The following is a 17,226-nucleotide window of genomic DNA, read 5'->3' on the forward strand; positions in this document are numbered from 1 at the left end:
CTCATGATCCCTGGGTTAGACAGAGGCATAACAAGCAGTTTTTGTATTCAGGATAGTGGCAACAGCCAACCCATCAGCAACAGTGGCTGACAACCTTGTGCCCCCTCTAAGTCAGCTCCCAGGACTGGTGCCCTGCCTGCCTACTCCTAGTTACAGCACTGGTGTTAGCACAGGACAAGGAATGCTGGAGCTCAGCATGGTCGCATGCTAGAGGGATTTCCATTCCGTTGTATAGCTCACGGACAAGGCTGAGGAGCCTACTTTAATCTACATCGGGAGCTACTTTGGCTCCAACACTAGTCCCGTAACTGAAGAGTACGAAGTTGTTTTAGAGCCACTTCTGTCTTCACCAGTTCTAGTCTGGAGCAGCTATATCAGAAACAGGTTAAATTTCCTGTATCAACATTATTAGTCCTGCGTAGTAGCACAGAAGTTTACCTTGGATTCCCTGGCCTGCAGGTAAGTAGGTATATACTTCGTTCAAAAGTTGATTACAAAAAGCTATACTGATGTGTCTTCTTACTGTTTGTTCCAGTACAGTTGTACTTTGCAATAAGGAAAAGGAGGGGAACTGATTTATGACCCAGGGAGAGGGAAAAAGATCTGAGTTGCCTTTCTAACCAGTCTGCTGTGCATTTCATCCCTGGTGGAGATTCTCATTAGCCAGGAGATGCATCATGTACCTCCAGGTTAATTTCCACAGCAGGTGTTGCTGTGATATTTGATGATAAGTAAAGCCATTTCCTTCCTCAAAAGGTTTTTTTTTACCCCTACATAGAGTTTAATGAGATTAAATTGCATCTTCTCCAAGACTTTATGGCAGAAGAGTGTGTGTATGGGCAGGTGGTCGTGGAGGCTTTGTGTGGACTTAATAGAGGGCTGCTCAGTGAAACAGAGTTGAAATCCTCTTACAATGAAGGGAACAATCGTTGTGATACTTGACAGCCTAATAGGTGCTAGCAGAAAGCATTGGCCTAGGCAGTTACATAGAATAATAAATACAATAGGCCTTTGTAAGACTATACCCAGGGGACAAAATTACAGTAACTTGGTATTACTATAGACAGAATATTCCATCTATGACCTATTGTTTAAATGAATTAGGTGACATTTTAATGTGAGTGAATGTGGGTCTGATTCTCATGTGGTCTGACTGCATTGGCCCTGACTTCAAGGTAATTCTGCTGACTTCAGTGGGCTTAATCCTGATTTGGACTAGTGTAAGCAGAATCACAATCAAGTCTGCAGTGTACAATAGAGCTACAGCTGATTTACCCTGGTAGAGCTAAGATCAGAATTGTCCCTTCTGTTCCCTGTTCAGCATTTATGTTTAATGTAGTCTGGAGGCAGCAGATGGATGAAGGGATACTTATGCAGCCATGGCTTATCCTGTTGTACCATGTGTTGCGACTGAGCTGCTTACAGGTTCTAAGTTAGCCCATTTGCTTTTCCTTCCATATGGCAGGAAGTGCAGATTAACTGATGAGACGATTCTATTAGTGCACTGAGGTTGTAGGCCAGAAAATCTTGTGCTGTTTGTTTCTTTTCCTTTGAATGTGTTTTCTCTTTATAAGATTCTTTGCTTGGATGTTAAGCATTTCATTTCATTTCATTGTTTTCCTTTCTCAAGCGGCTCCTTCCGCTTCTTGAAGGGGCTGTATTCTGGATAATTTGGTCTTTCTCTGTTGATTTTAGTGGGGTGACTGGGTTTGCACTGGCACCAAGGCTGTACCAAGGCTTTGGCGTATAGAACTGGGGAGCTTTTGGCACCTGTAAGATGGCTCTTCTTGCTTTCTGACCCAAGGGTAACTACACGAGTCTGTGGTCTCATTGGGCAGAGGAGCTTACCCATTGTAGTGAGGTGCTGGATATCATTGCACAAATGATTTGACATTTGGGGTATTGACTTAAGTCTTCTGGATCCAGAAGAACCTGCTGGCTTTCCAGTGTATTTTGGGATTGGAAGCTATTCTTATACTGAGAGCAGAAGAGTTGGAAAAAGCAGTGGTCTCACAAAGGGAAAACCATCCAATGCCAGCTGAGTGAAACTGCGTCAGGAGGCAATGTTTCAGTAAATGTATGAGTGTACTCAGAAAGTAGGTGCCTGATTCTGAGTTTATAGTTGTGTCGCTCAGGAGAAATGCCAGTGATTTCATTGGTGTTATACTGGCATGGTTAAGTGAGATCATCATCCAGCCCCAAGTCTTTTCTTTATTGTGTTGGTAAAAAGTCTTTTGTGCTTTCCAGTTTCCAAGTAGCTGTCAGGCACTCCTGGTATGCAGAAAGGGAGGAGGATAGCAGGCTCCAGGCAGACAGCAGTTTTCAGAGTAGCATCCCATGCCATTTCAGCTGTGTAATGTCTCTTGTTTGAGTTAAAGAATTTCTTTGTTGGCAGTGAAGGCTGGAGGAGGGATGCTAAAGAGCTCAGGATCAGTAATTGCATATGTAGCACTTTCCTTGCTGGGTCATCCCCTTGGTCCTATCTTAACAGATAGGATCCTGGTTCAGATCCTGAGCTGCATTTGGGGTGCTGAGAGGCTACAGTACAAAGATCCCTCTGGATCTTAGGCTGTGGAGGCCTCACCAGAGTAAGGAGTAATATAAGCACTGATTGATGCTTATATTATATTGATACATATCTAAAAATATTGATGTTTTGCCAAGAACATTAACCAGAGCAGGTGTCACCAAAGAATGACTCCAAACCACCAGGGTCCTTGTGAAAGTAATCTTGATGGTCCAACAGTGTTGATTGTTAGGATTAATCAATAAGGCTGGTGCCAAAAAGCCTAAAATGCACCTGAGGATAACAAAAGTCTCAGGATTAGGGTAATTGGGTGCAAAGGTGTTGATGTTTGTAATGTAAATGCCAGATGTAAACAGAACTGCTTACTTCACGTGTAAGAGAAAGCCTGGAAATCTTTCAATCTTGCATTAGGCTTAAGGAGCACAAGCAATTGTGAGTTATGTCTGTTCCTTACCATCAGCATGCTGGGCTACCATCTTGTAACCCTTTGGACAGGCGTGCTAGGAAGTAGGTTCTGTGTAGATAATAAACCTGGGTGAGCTCTTGCCACTGAACCGAGCCTTGTGGTCAGTTTTTTGTGTAACGTGCAGGTTTCCAGAGAAATACATTGCATGCTCCAACACCAGCAGCCGCGGCAAACAAAATCCCCTGACAGCATGCCGGTACACAAAGAACACAAACACGGATGAAGAAAGAACACAGAGGAACACCAGGCTGATCTGTGCTTGGCCTGTCTCCCCATCACCCCATATAGCTTTGAGCCATTCTTTAAGGGTCTTCCATGGCTACTTCTGCAGCTGCTCAGGACTTTTCTAACAGCAGGTGGTCAGTGGGGCCCTCGCTGTTCCCTTTTCCAAAGCCATGTCCCCTACCTGTGCTAGAGAAGGCCTAGAGCAGGGGTTCTCAATCTTTTTTGTACCAGGACTCATTTGTAAACATCAGTGGCCAGTCCCGACCCAGTGCCCCTCACTCCCAACCCACTGCCCCCAAGCTCCCACCCCCCAGTATGTGGAGCATGGGGTGGGTGTGTGGGGCAGGGTGGGTTGTGTGTGGGGCATGGGGGACCCCAAGCAGCCCCTTGCAGGCTGGAACTCTGTAAGGGAAAAGCCATGGTTTCCCATGTTTTTCTCCGTTAAAGGAGAATCCATTTTTAAGGTTTGTTCACAACCCTTTCATATATTCTTGCTACCAACTTTTGGTCATGACCCATAGGTTGAGGAACACTGGCCTAGAGCATGTCTTCTGCACTTCCTCCTAGTCCCTGTGTCTCCCTTGCTCAGACTGTTACGCTGCTAAGCCTGTCTGTGCCCATTGCACACAGAGCCAGTTGGCATTTTTTTGTTACAAGTCTCTCTCTCTCTCTCTGTGCTCACAGGCAGAAAAGGTGAGTTGTACCAGCTTACAGCTCTAGTTAAACCAAGTAGCTGAAGGTCCCAGATGCAGTCTTTGGCATGGCAGCTGGAAGCTGGTATTCCAGGCACACAGGGAATAGGGCAGGCATTAGGTATCAACTGTTGGTGTGGCTAGAGAAGACACAAAACAGCGCGAGAAACCTCAGCTGCTGAATCTATAATGGCCAGAAGGAAAAGGAAACCAGTGCTCAGAGGGTTTAGTGGAATCCTTGGGAGAGGCTTGGGTATGTTGAGGCAAGGGCTGGGCATCACCAGGTTGTGTTGATTAACCTGCAATGTAGAACTCAAGACCTGATCTTGCTGTCCTTCCCAAGTCTGTGTTTGTTTTAGATTTGCTGGCACACAGATGTCAGGATATTCCATGTTCCTCCTTCAAGACCCTGCCTCATGGCACTTCCCCCTTGATGGCAAAGGATGGTTGGATTTAGCTGGCCCTGGAGTCAGTCAACACGATTGCTGTTCTGAAGGGAGTCACTCCAAAAAATGATCCTCAGGAAGTGATCCCAGCCATGGAGTGAGGAAGTGAGCTAGATAACTTCAGTTTTCATGTAGGATTGCATATTACACTGTTACCATGTCTTGCTTCTGGAGACATCTGAAGCTGCATTTGGAATAGCTGACTAGCACTTCTGTAACACATTCTGGTTTTAACATGGTTACTTCTGCCTTATCACCTCCCCGGGGTTGTTTGACCCCAGTACTCTTTCCTGCCATGGCAGGGGGTCGGACTTGATCTGCTCAGGTCCTTTCCGACCCTAGAAACTATGAAACTATTATCTCTGTGCCAGTGCCTGGAGGAAATAATTCCCTACTTGATCATTAAAAGCTCTTGATGCCACTGGTTGACAGAACAAGGGTGAGTTTATAAATTGGAGGAGTGCAAACTCCTGTAGAGAAGACTAGAACTCAGTTGTCAAAGACCAGAGCTATGGATTGGTATTTCTGTAGTGTCTAAAAAGGGTGTAGAAACATTGAAAGCCTAATATTAAGATCCTGAGCAACATTCACCTTCAGAATAGAGCATGGAAAAGACTTTGTCCTGTACTGAGAGTGCAGAGCTGAGGAATTTTGCACTGGTGTTAAATAAAACACCATCCCCAAGATCAGTCTCTTTATTTTCCTGTTGCTTAGTTTGTTAGCACTGTAGGAGTACTGGGGCACTGGGAGTCAGGACCTTTCCAGCATGATCCAGGGCAATTGACAATGTTCTCTGTTTTATTTTCTAATCAGTAAAATGGATATAATAACACCAAGGTTTGATCTATCTTGCAGAGTATTGCTCACAGTTATGTCAGCCATGGATCTGAAAAGATCCACATGCCCATGTGATGTGAGCAAAACCCCTCATCTGGATGCAGCTCTGCTGGTTTAAGTGATGGAACAAAGCTGGTAGAAAAAACCCTTCTTGTGCCATTCGCTATGCCTTTACTAGAGGGCTGTGTTAATACTGCTCTGGAGCAAAGCTGTGGTGGCAGCAGTTCCCTAATGTAGACCAGCCCTGCCCTGGCCAGGGGTATTTTGGAGGTGAATTAATGTTTCTAAAGCTCTGTCATCCCTTTGGGTAGAAGTTGTTAGTGGTCTTATTGTTACACCTCTGCTTGTTCATTTCACAACCTTTGTTCAGTGTTGCCTTGACATAGCACGTGCAAAGATACTTAACCAACGGGCAGCCTTCTGTGGAACGATTCCCAATCAGCTTTAAAACCCACTTCTCAGGGAACTATTTTCATCATGTGGTGCTCGGGATTTACTGCAATGGCCGGTATGGCTCACTGGGCATGAGCAGAAGATCAGATCTGATGGACAAAGCTTTGACCTACCGAACTCTGAGCGATCTCATCTTTGAATTTGAAGACTCCTATAAAAAGTATTTACACTCAGTCAAGAAAGTAAAAGTCGGATTATATGTCCCGCATGAGCCACACAGCTTTCAACCCATTGAGTGGAAGCAGCTGGTCCTCAACGTATCAAAAATGATGCGGACAGATGTCAGGAAGGAGCTGGAGAAATATGCCAGGGATATGAGAATGAAGGTAGGTGCATGTGAATGTGGCACTTCTGTAAATGGGTTTGAGGGGGAGCTGTCTGATCTTGATTGGCTGATGTCAATCTGGTGATATCAACACTTTCCCTAGAGTAAAACCAGTATGAAAGGAATTATAATTGTAGGCATGTGTGGGGGTTATTGGTGTGTCTGTCCAACTTCTGTGTGTGTGTGTGTGTGTGTGTGTGTGTGTGTGTGTGTGTGTGTGTGTGTCTTGGTGTTTAACCTGTACTGTGCCTTCAAATGCTGCTTTCTATAACTCTGTTTTTAGGGTTTCCTCCACTTCAGCTTAGAAAATATTTGTGCTGTAGATCTTCTCATGGCTGGCTTGCTGATCTTCTGCCCTGCCCCCCAGGGCACAATAGAACAACCACGAAGCTGCTGTAATATGCACCAACTGACAGTGGTCCCCAAGTAGTCTTTGGCAGTTGTGCGTAGCCCAGGCATCATAATCTAGCCCTGCCACTTCCTTTGCAGTGGAGAAGCAGGCGTAGGAACCAGCTGTGCCAACTCTTTGTATCCCCGGTGACTTCCCAGCAAAGAATTTAGGATTGTTTCCTATTCCCTCTGTGCTACCAGAAACACCAGCAACAGCCTCCCAGATCATTCTCAGCTGCAGAGGGAAAAAACAGTGTTGTCCTGGGGTGGGTCTTGTCATGAAAGAGTTGGGAGAAGTTCCTGAGTTATTGTATTCCTGCCTAATTAGGTCAAGGGGGTATTAATTGGCTGGCTTCTCCATGCCATGGGAAGCCACTGCAAACTGGTGTAGTGTTGCCTTTATTCAATTAGAGACATGAAATTAAGTCTGTAGAGGAGTTGTACTTAAAGCACTCATGCTGTCTCTAAGGTATCAGGTGAATGAGTTCTGCCCTGTCATTTATTAGACACAGCTTTTCCCCTTCACTGCATGTAGTTTTGGGTTTTCACTGGAGTCTTGCCTTTCCCTGGTAGCAGCTGTATCAGAAACAGATTAGCTTTCCTCTATCAACATTATTAGTGCATCATCCTTAGCCAGCTGAGAAGAGCCAGCAGTCTAGTCAGATTGAAGAGCACAGAGAAACACTCGCAGACAAAGGTTTGCAGTTGCCAAAGGGGTGAGCATTTCAATTGGAGAATGTCATTGGAGATCCTGAGTGTGCCTCCCAGACAGCTGTGGGTGAAGAGCTGGTTTCAGTTGCGGAGAAATGGGTTTTGATGTCTTTCCAACCATCTGTTGGCAATTAGAGTAAAGCAGGTGCACTCATAAAGTTCAGGGCTGCATCTCTTTCCTGAGAGGTATGGAGCATTACGTGCAAGTTATTTTGGAAAGCAATTCCAAGGTATTTTTTCCTCCTCTTCTCCTGTGAAGAATGAATCATTTGAATAAGAGGGTGAGTGCTTCTTACATGTGAAATGGTGCTAAAAAATTTGCATCTGTCATTTAGATAAGTGCCACTGCTTTGGCTAGAACCATGGAAAATGGGTAGCAATTCTGCCTTATATGGAGACTTCCTAGTGCATTTGTTGCAGCTGCTGAATGCCTCTGCCATCCCTTGCCACTGTCTTGGCAATGGGAGGAGGGTCTGAGGGGTTGTAGACCCCATCATGGCTTCTTCCCTTCAGCATGTCCCTCACCCAGATTGGTCATCTAAAGTTAACGCCAGTGAATTATGCATAGCCTATATATGAATCATAGACAGCAATGGAAATGGAGACCTTACCTTCCCGAGCATTTGTTTGATGACATCAGTTTTTTCTGACACTCGAGCGACTTCATTAGAGCTACACCAGTTATTAATTTGGTCCATCACTGGATTGTGCAGCTACGTGGTGTCTTTATAGTTTGGCCAGAATTGATTTGGGAGTTTGCAGTGCAGGCTTGGGAAGCATCCCTGCCCTTTGGTAGAACTGCTGCAGCAAAGCTTGTATTCCTGCCTAAACGGGTCAAGGGGGTATTAGTTTGCAGTGGCCTCCCATGGCATGGAGAAGCCAGCCAATTGGTGCAATGTTGCCTTTATTCAATTAAAATATCCCTCCCTCCCCAGGTGATAAAAGGGGGAAGTGTTATAAGACATTACACCTGATTTCTTTTAAGAGATACTCAAGAATCCAACCCTGCTTGCTTTACTTCCACAAAGAGTCCCAGTGGAACAAATGTGGATCTCACCGTGCAGTCAATGGGACTCCTTGCCTGATAAGGCTGGCAGGATCCATTCTCTAATTGTAATTGCTTCAAAACTGCCGATGCTGTGACAGAAGTGCGTGGATAGAGGTCAGAGCAATACAGGGCTGCAGGAACTGAAGTAATCCAGGCTGCGTTTAGCGGAGGAGCATGACGAATGTAAAGACTTGTGGATCTCACTCCATTCACTCACAATACCTGCATTCATCATTCAAATAGCTCTTGCCTAAATATTGGTGTTCATTCCTAGCTTTTAGTGTTTCAGGAAGGGGTCAAGTGCCATTCTCCTGATCTTGTGCTGCTTGCTGCTGCCCATTCACCATTTCTAACGAAGTTCCTTTTACTGACCAAGAGAAGAGGGAGATGGCAAATAAAAGGCAGGGCAGGGTGGCACCTTATAGGCTAAGGAAAAAAGGGGTGGCACTTCTATCTCGAAGGACAGAAGTATTTATATGCAGCCATGCTGGAGTGATGATGTAGCTGTGTTTATAAAAAGCCAGGGACTAAACAGTCCTTGTTTCAGCTGGGTTTGCTGTTTGTAGGTGCCTGTGGGCAGTTCTGCTTGAAGCCCTCCATCCTAAGCAGCACCTCTGCTCTTTGACAGTCTTGGGTGATTTTTTGATGTGCACAAAGAGGAGTCTGAATACACTAGGGAAATTATTTTTTTGTTGACATCAGGCCTTTTCTCTCAGTTTGAAACCAGCATGGTTGAGGCCCATCTGTTTTTTTCTTTCCTTTCCCTGGCAGTGTGCTAGACGCCACATCCTATTGAATGTCTAGCTCATTTCTTGTGATAGCAGAGAGATTTGTCCCCATCAACACCCCCTGTCAAACAGGTTTTGTAGGCATTTGGGGTAGGAAGAAAGGACCCTTTGCTGACAAGCACTGTTAGCAATGGATCATTTCTGCAGTCTGTCAAAGCCATAGGCAGAAAGACACATTGTCATGAACAGATTGGTCTTCATGCATAGCCAGAGAGCTGCTTTATGCTCTCCGTTTCACTGGTGTATATCTGGAGTGCCTGACTGTCTTCTCTAATGTCAATCCAGAGGAACTTGCCAGTATAACCAAGGGCAGCATATGTCCCAGCCTCTCTGGATGTCAAAGAGACATGTACTGCGATCCTGCACTTCTGTGATGCATATTAAATTTTCCTAGTGTTCATGATTAAACATTAAGTGAACCTACTGCACTTGAGTCTGTCCCACTGTGATCACTTATTACGCTGTGGAGATGAAAAGTGTGTAATCTGCATTACTATTACAATTTAAAAAAGAGAGAGAGCGAAATTAAGAGCCTGGCACTTTGTTGGTGTAAAGCAGCACAGTTCTCTTTGACTTCAGTGAAGCTAGCTGATTTCTGCCAGTTGACATGCTCTTTTAGACAACTCCATAACAGGCTGGCCTTCCTGCAGTTTAAGTGTAGGATAATGAATCTGATTCTTCCTACTACTTCACTGTGGTAAATCCAGTTACTCCAATGAAATTGGCTAAATTAATTGGTGTTAAACTGAGCAAGTGAGATGATCACATGAAATCTTAGGTTTATGTTATATGCTAATTTCAACATACCGTGTTTAATTGCATATGTTGTTACTCAGAATGATTTCCAACCCTTGTGCCAATGCATTTTTTTAATCCTTTCTAGAGAGCTAATAACCTACACGGACTCTACACAGATAAAGTACAGATTACTATTATTGCATTTATACAGTTTGCTCTGATAAGGGGATCAGTCCTGTGTTTCTTTCCTGACTTCTGACATTGAGTCAGAGCTTTGCGCAGATGATAGAAAAGGCATAGTCCTGATGGCGAGAGGCTCTGATCTTATGAAGACATAAGCGGACACATGACTTAGCACATACATGTGGTCTCATTGGGTGAAATCCTTAGCCTAGTGAATAAGTTGAATTGACTTCAACAAGGTCAGGATTTCAGCTGCATACTTCAGCGGAGCTGTTCACAGTATGTAGAGTCACTGGTGTATATCTTTGAAAGATAAGCTGCGAAAAAATAAAGATGTGAACTGAGTACTGAAGAAAGTTTTCAGCTTAAGGGGCACTCTGCTGGAAGTTGTGTGTGAACAAGGCAACTAAGAAATGGCCTGTAGTTGCTGTGAAAGTAACTGAAGATCTGTATTTGCCCACAGGATAGTTCCAGGATATATGCCTGAGGTACAGGTATCCTCCCATGCTGCTCTCACAATGTGCCACGTGAGTTGGGAGTGGGGTAGAGGGAAGCTATCTCTAGGAGACAAGACATGTTGTTCTCCATCCCTACTCAGTCCTAGGTCTCTCTCTAGTGATTGCCAGTTTTGATGGTGCTCTTTGTGATGTGAATTTATCTGGAAACTGGACTGAGGCCACTAACTAATTTCACAAGAGAGCACTGAGCAGTCATCACATGATAATGGCTTTCAGTTCTTCCCAACCTAGGCAGGGTTCAAAAAAACATTGAGATTAAAGGCCTTTTGTGTACTATCTCTGCTCCCTGCTACTGTACAAGGCCTTTATTTTTAAACTCTGAATAAATGTCTTTATTTAGTGTCTGTTTTTCCCCCCTTCTGTTAGATTCTGAAACCCGCAAGTGCCCATTCTCCAATAAAAGACAGATCACGGGGTAAGTCATTGTCCCCTCGCCGAAGGCAAATCAGCCCTCAGAGACGGGCATGCAGAAGAGACAAATCGTGAGTATTGCTACTTTTGTTCCTTCTTGTGTTCTTGTTGAGCTGGTGTCAGATTTACTGACATGGTAAAAAACATAGCAAATGTAAACTAATATATAAGTGTGGATGTGTAGAGAGGAGCAGAAGAATTATTGCAATGCTCCATAACATGTATTGACATGGAAATAGCTGTGGAGCTTCTGGTTACCTGAGGCTCTAGCCATTGGTGCTAAGATTGCAGCATTGTTGTGCATGCTGCTTACCTGCTACAGTTGAAATGAAATGGAAGGAGAAACAGAAGTGGGTCCGTAATTGTGGGGGGACTAGTTAGTGAAGGCAACTACACTGAGAAGCTCAGGGATGTGAATATCTTCAGGAATTTGTTCACGTCAAAGATGCTAAAACTACTGGGAATTTATATCCCAAGCAAAGAGCTATAGGAAGGGGTTCCAGACCTGACTGGATGGATAATCCTTCTCAGTAAGCATATTTGGGATGAGCAGAGAGCTCACAAGGAATGGGGAAGAAGGACTGATCAGCAAAGAAAACAATGTCTTAAAGAAGAGTAGGCTAGGAAGAATTGCCAAAAGTTAGACTTAGACTTTGGAAAGGATATTATAAAAACAAGCTTTAAAATGTTCTCCAGCTCCATAAGTAAAGGGAAAACAAGGAAAGAAGTGGGGAAGCTCTGCAGTGCAGGTGGAATAGTGATGAAAGATAATGGCCCAAAATCTTTGCTTGGTCTCTGCTTTCATAGATTTAATAGATTTTAGGGTTGGAAGAGACCTATTAGATCACCGAGTCCGACCCCCTGCCCTGGGCAAGAAAGAGTGCTGGGGTCAGATGACCCCAGCCAGGTGTTTGTCCAGTCTTGTCTGAAATACCCCCAAGGAAAGGGACAGCACCATATTTTGGCAACACTTTCAGTGTGGAGGATGATGTTGACCATGGAGGCAAAGGCAAGATGGGTAATGGAAATGAGGGTTTGGAAATGGTAATGGGTATTTTCCATGTTTCTTGGCTTTGCTGGTTGCTGCATGGGGCTTACAGGGAACTCCCCCGCCTGCAACAGTGCTACATGTGTCAGGGGTGTTTTTTAAGCCGCCATCTGAGGCATTGGGTGTTGGCTGTGGCCAAGACAGGGGATTTTGACTGGGTTGTGCCAGTGCTTCTGCTGGGATTTAAAACCTCTTGGATTTAAATACAGAGGTTCCTGGGTAGAGGGTTGCCCCTCTGCTCAAGTTCAGGCCAATAGTTATATTTAGGGTAAGAAAATATTTTTTCTCCATGGTCAGATTGCTGTGGACCATGGTGGCTTTGGTCTTTCTCTGTAGTGGGGAGCATGGTCCTCCACCTGGGATCTCGTGAGTGTATATTAACAGCAGCAGGATATTGGCTGCCATGGTCCCCTTGCTTTACCTATGGCAGGTTAGGCTATGTCTTGTGTTGTGTCAGGGTTGACTGTAGTTTTGCTAAGAGTTTAGACAATGGATTTGTATAGGATGGTTTGGATAGGGATAATTTGGGGGTTGGACTAGATGATCTCTTGCTGTCTTACTTGTCTATGGTTCTATGAAATTACCAGAACCAAGGTGGAACCAAACCTTAAAGAGCTTAAGGCAGGTGGGAGATTAATTTCCATGCCAGAATTTTGAAAGAAAGGACTACTACATCAAGGAGGGTAACTAGGGAGTTCAGGGAAACTAAAACCCTATCAAATGAGACGACACTCTAAGAGCTTGGCTTATTTAGCCTAGAAAATAAAAGTCTAAGAGGGGATATGGCTACTCTCTATTGATACATGGGGTGGGGTTAGACATCAGAGGGGAAGCACTACTATTTAAGCTAAAGGACAGTGATGGCCCATGAAAAATAGCTGTAAATTGGCCAGGAACAAAATTAGGCTGGAAATAAGAAGATGGTTCCTTAGAATAAGAGGACTGAGGTTGTGAAATGGCCTTGCAGTGGAACATTAGGGGCAAAGCGGAAAACAAAGCTTAAGGTGAAGGGACAGAGACTGCAACACGGCTACCTACAATAGAGGAGGGACTGGATGTGGTCCGTCGGTGGGTCCCTTTTATTCAAGTTTCAGTGTTACCCAGGCTTTCAATAACCGTGCTGCTGAAGAGCTGAAGTTGGTAAATTCAGCCTAGAATTGTAGCTTGTGGAATTGCTGCGGGGGTTTGAAGTGGGAGCTGCACCCATTTAGTTTTAAATGTTGATATAACCCAATTTCTGAGAAGAGTGGGAGTGAAGGAGCCAGCTTGGAATGGTGTCTTAATTGCCTGTAAGTAATACAAAAAAAAAAAAATGCATTCAACTCGGAGAACTTGTTTACCAACAGCAGCCAGCTGAGCAGCAGATCGGGTCAGGGAAAGGGATCGGAGTGGCTCTCAGAGTGGGTGAGGGGCTAATATGTGACACCAAAAAAGTTGGCTCCCACTGCTCTCCTGGAAAAAATCAAAACTGTGTCCCTTAAGCCCAATACTACTAGCAGGTATTGGAGATTGACCTGTAGTTTGTGGGTTCAAGGCCTGGTGCCTGTGGAGTGGAAGGGGGTCTGTGCTCTACCCGCGTTCAGTGCAGTGCAATTCTGAACAGCTCCGCTGTTCTGCACTGTGACAAGTGTGAAGTACCTATATGGCCACAGATGAGTCACACATTTATGATGACCGCTTTTTAAATAGATTTCCAGAGAGATTCATGGTCTCAAATATTTTTTGCAGCAGCTAATAAAAAAATTAGACTGACTTTCTTAATACACATTGGCGCATGTAGCAGCTGATGATTTAACAGCAGGTTTATACCTTACACATGAATACTTATCCTAGCTGCATCATTACATATAGGCCCATCCGCAGCAGCTCTTCATTTAGCACCTAGATAATTATAGTAGTTAAGGGCCCTGCTATTCTGGGCTCTTTTCCTTTCCATGTCCTCCTTGTGGGATATTTTCATCCTTGGGTTGCCAGCGTTGCTTCTGCAGTTGTTAGAATGGCACTAGTGCTTATTCTGAGAGAAGTGTGAGCCTCTGTGGGTTTACAAAGATATGTCAGCTGAACACGTTCCTGACAGCCAACTGCTGAGCAAGCGGCAGCTGTACAGCAACCTATCCCCCCGATTATTGCTTTATTTAAAATAAAAAGACAAGCCAAATAAAAGCAGTCTGTCTTTTATCGCTGGAGGCTTCTAGAGACTCCAGGGACTGCATTGCCTTGCCTGCAGTATTTCCATGCTCAGCCCACACTGTTCATTGGTGGTGCTGTGTTTGATTCCTCTCAGATGAGATTGAATATAGTTATAATAAGGCAAAGCATGAGACTGTAGAATGATGCTTTGTAATCAGTGTCACAGAGTGGCCCCTGGGGAGCTCCAAGTTTATTTTCCACGTGCTGCCACTTGCCTCAAGGAACAGACTGAGGTTGTCTTGGGATAGTTCCCTAGTCCAGCATGCTTCATTTCCACTTCCCTTGCACTGGACCCTGCACACACAGTGAAGAAATCTCTGCCAGCCCCCAGGGGGTCACCCCTTTTCTGGATTGAGAAGAAATTATAATCCCCCTCCTCTCCATGGAGAGAGTCAGCCTGAAATACATCCCGCCCAGAAGTCATACCCAGTCACCCCTTCTCCAACCCTTTGAACTCCATAACTGCCTTGGCTAAGACCAAATCTAGCAATTTTTGGCAACAAGGGGAGGGTGTCAGGGCTGGCTCTGGCCCTCCTGGTACCAGCCTGGTATTACAGTATCTCCAGGCCCTGTGCCAGTCCCCTCTCAGGAGGGCAACTGCCTGATTTTTTTTATTTTTATTTATTTATTTTTTTTAAAGGGACACACACACGGTTGCCATGAGCATGTTTGCCCAACGTGTGCCGTGTATTTTATAGTTATGCTCAGTGTTGGCTGCATTTAGTCAGCTTCATAGTTGGTTTCCATTGCTGAACACATGCTGCTTTTGGCAGCAACTTAACGATAGACAGTGTATTTAGTGAGATTTCCTTGTATATGATTATAAGACAAGGGGCTTTTTTCCCCATGCTAAATTGAGGGGGGGGGGATCCTTATCTTACGTTTGAGTAAGAATGGTATTTGTAACAAAAGAATTGCTCTAGTATTTTTCTGTAGTCAGACAAGTCAAAACTGGGAGCTGGCATAGAGTCCTGCATCAGGTTGGGTACCTGTGGGTACCCACGAGTGACCCACAAAGCATGTAGGGTTTAGGTGGGAATGTAAACTACTTCACATTTTGCATTTTGGGTACAGGTCTGAAAATTATTTTTTCAGGTTAGACGTGGGTCTGGTAAACCTCACCACCAGCTGCTGACAGTAAAACTGTGCTTTACTGGAAGAAGCAGCATGAATGAGATGAAATAAAGAAGGAAGAATGGCTGTGAAGGAGATCAAGCAAAAGATAGCTGAGGGTGTGTCACATGTTCCTGAAGGGTACCTGTGGGCTGCAGATTCCTGAAGGGCACCCAGAGTGTCGCACCTTGATCCATCTTTTGTTTAATCTCCTTTGCAGCTATTTTGAACACATGTAATGTGCTGCTGCTTCTGGTAAAGCACTTTTTTTTTTACATCTGTCAGCAGCTGCCCAACACATGCCCAGAAAAAGCAGCATATTAGTTAGACCCAGCTCACCCATCTATATAGATCAGGCACTTTAGCGAGGCTTTTTTGGTACTTTTGTCTAATAGCTAATTGAATCAGCTTTAGATATAAGTGCTAAACGGTCCCACTGAAGCACCTGATCTATACAGACTCTGCAGATCCAAGTTGAACTAATGCGTTTGTCAGCCACGTGGGTCGGGTTATGGGTTTGCCTAAAGCAGGTCCGGTCAGTCTGCGGGTAAGAAGAGTTGTTAATACGGTTTGTGGGTTCAGGTCCAGTTGTATAATATTTGGTGTAGGTTGGAAGTGGGCCTTTAAAATCAGACCCACACAGGTCTCTGAGCTGGCATTTTCTGAGAGGTGCCTTGAATCTAACACCAAGTGCCTTGAGACTAAAAAGGTTGAGAACCATTGTCCAAGCATTACAAAATTACGTGATATGTACTTGGGTTGAACAATGTGGAGCTTAGTTAGAATTCGCAAAGCAGTTGGTGACAGTGACAGGGGAGTGTTTGGATCAAGATTATCTTTTGGGTTGTCATTTGTTAGCTGACGTGGATCACCCTTTTTTACATCTAGTTTTTCTGAATCTGACAACCACAAGCACTTTTGAAGTGTGTTTTGAAAGTAAATGAATTCCCACCCCCCTTACAAATCCTTCACTTTGTAGCCAGACTGTTGAGAATTCCATACGGTCTTCATCTCCCATCTGCCTGCCTAATTTATGCTGCTGTAATGGTGTACCTCTCAGTTCTTTACCTTCCAAGTAGTGAGTCTCTGGAGGTTGCTGCAGAGCATTTTGAATGCTCAGCTAGGGTGGCCATCATAGAGGACATTCCTGTTTTCTGCTACTCTTGTTCTCTGTCCTCTGTTGATGCAAAATCCAGTGTCTTTGTCCTCTATTTTTCTCTTCAAAATAGAGGACATAAAGGCTTTGGGTTTTGTCTCAATAGAGGACAACTGGACTGTTCCCTATGATGGCCACCCTATCTCTAATACAAGCATGGTGAGGTACGCTTCATACACTGGCAGCCTGAATAGCAGTCAGTCTCAGTGGGGGAACCTTGCTGGGTGGTGCAAAACACTGACCATAGGACAACCAGATCAGCCTGGGAAGGAAGTGGTTTCTTACAGTTGCATCAGACTGTTCTCCTTGTTTTAGTTGTTTGGAGCAAATGGGCTGTTGCGTGGGTCATGGGAGAAGGAGAGGAAGAAGTTACTAAAGCTGCCCCCTGTGATGGAGTTCTCAGTGTTTTTGTTGACTTAGAAACTCCAGTTATTTAACTTCTTGACCTTAAGTCCATCAGATGCCTTCTGCCATCTGCAGCTGCCATGCTATGAAGGAGGAATGTCAGGGGTGCTCATTCAGTCTGGAATAAGGATTAAGTGGGGTTTACTTAGATATTATGTCCCAAGAGCCATATGTTCACACTAGGAGGCTTTAATAAATCTGTGCAGTCTAAGCCAGGAGTCTCTGTGGCGAGCCGGTAGAGGGTGCTCCTGCGCTGAGCCACCCACCTCACTGTGCCTGACCACCTTCCAGGCTCTGAGTGCCTACCTGGGGGCGCCGCACATCTGGCTGACCCCCTTCCTGGAGCACACCCACTAGCCTGAGGGTAGCGGTGCCACCACCCAGGGTCTGGCTTGATCCTGGCACTGTGATGCCTGGGAAGCAGAGGCCTAGTAGCCTTCGAGGGTACTAGTTCAACTTCAAGAACTTGGGGTGCTTTCCTGAGTCTAAAGCACAAATAGTGGTCTCCCTTAGTCAGCTGAACCAAGGGGACCCCAAGGCATAATCTAGCCCCTCT

At 44.9% G+C, this 17,226-nt stretch overlaps 1 protein-coding gene across 1 annotated transcript in view; it reads left to right on the forward strand.

Annotated features, from left to right (window-relative positions):
- Positions 1 to 17,226, forward strand: part of VASH2 (vasohibin 2) — an 86,707-nt gene that overhangs the window by 52,119 nt on the left and 17,362 nt on the right. The window contains exons 6-7 of the mRNA XM_019516440.1: positions 5,591 to 5,972; positions 10,714 to 10,829. Of these exons, the coding sequence (XP_019371985.1) occupies positions 5,591 to 5,972; positions 10,714 to 10,829 (498 nt within the window). The remainder of the gene's footprint in view (positions 1 to 5,590; positions 5,973 to 10,713; positions 10,830 to 17,226) is intronic.

This window comes from Gavialis gangeticus, unplaced genomic scaffold (assembly GCF_001723915.1).
Source record: "Gavialis gangeticus isolate Ggan-Ray unplaced genomic scaffold, GavGan_comp1, whole genome shotgun sequence".
Taxonomy (NCBI): domain Eukaryota; kingdom Metazoa; phylum Chordata; order Crocodylia; family Gavialidae; genus Gavialis; species Gavialis gangeticus.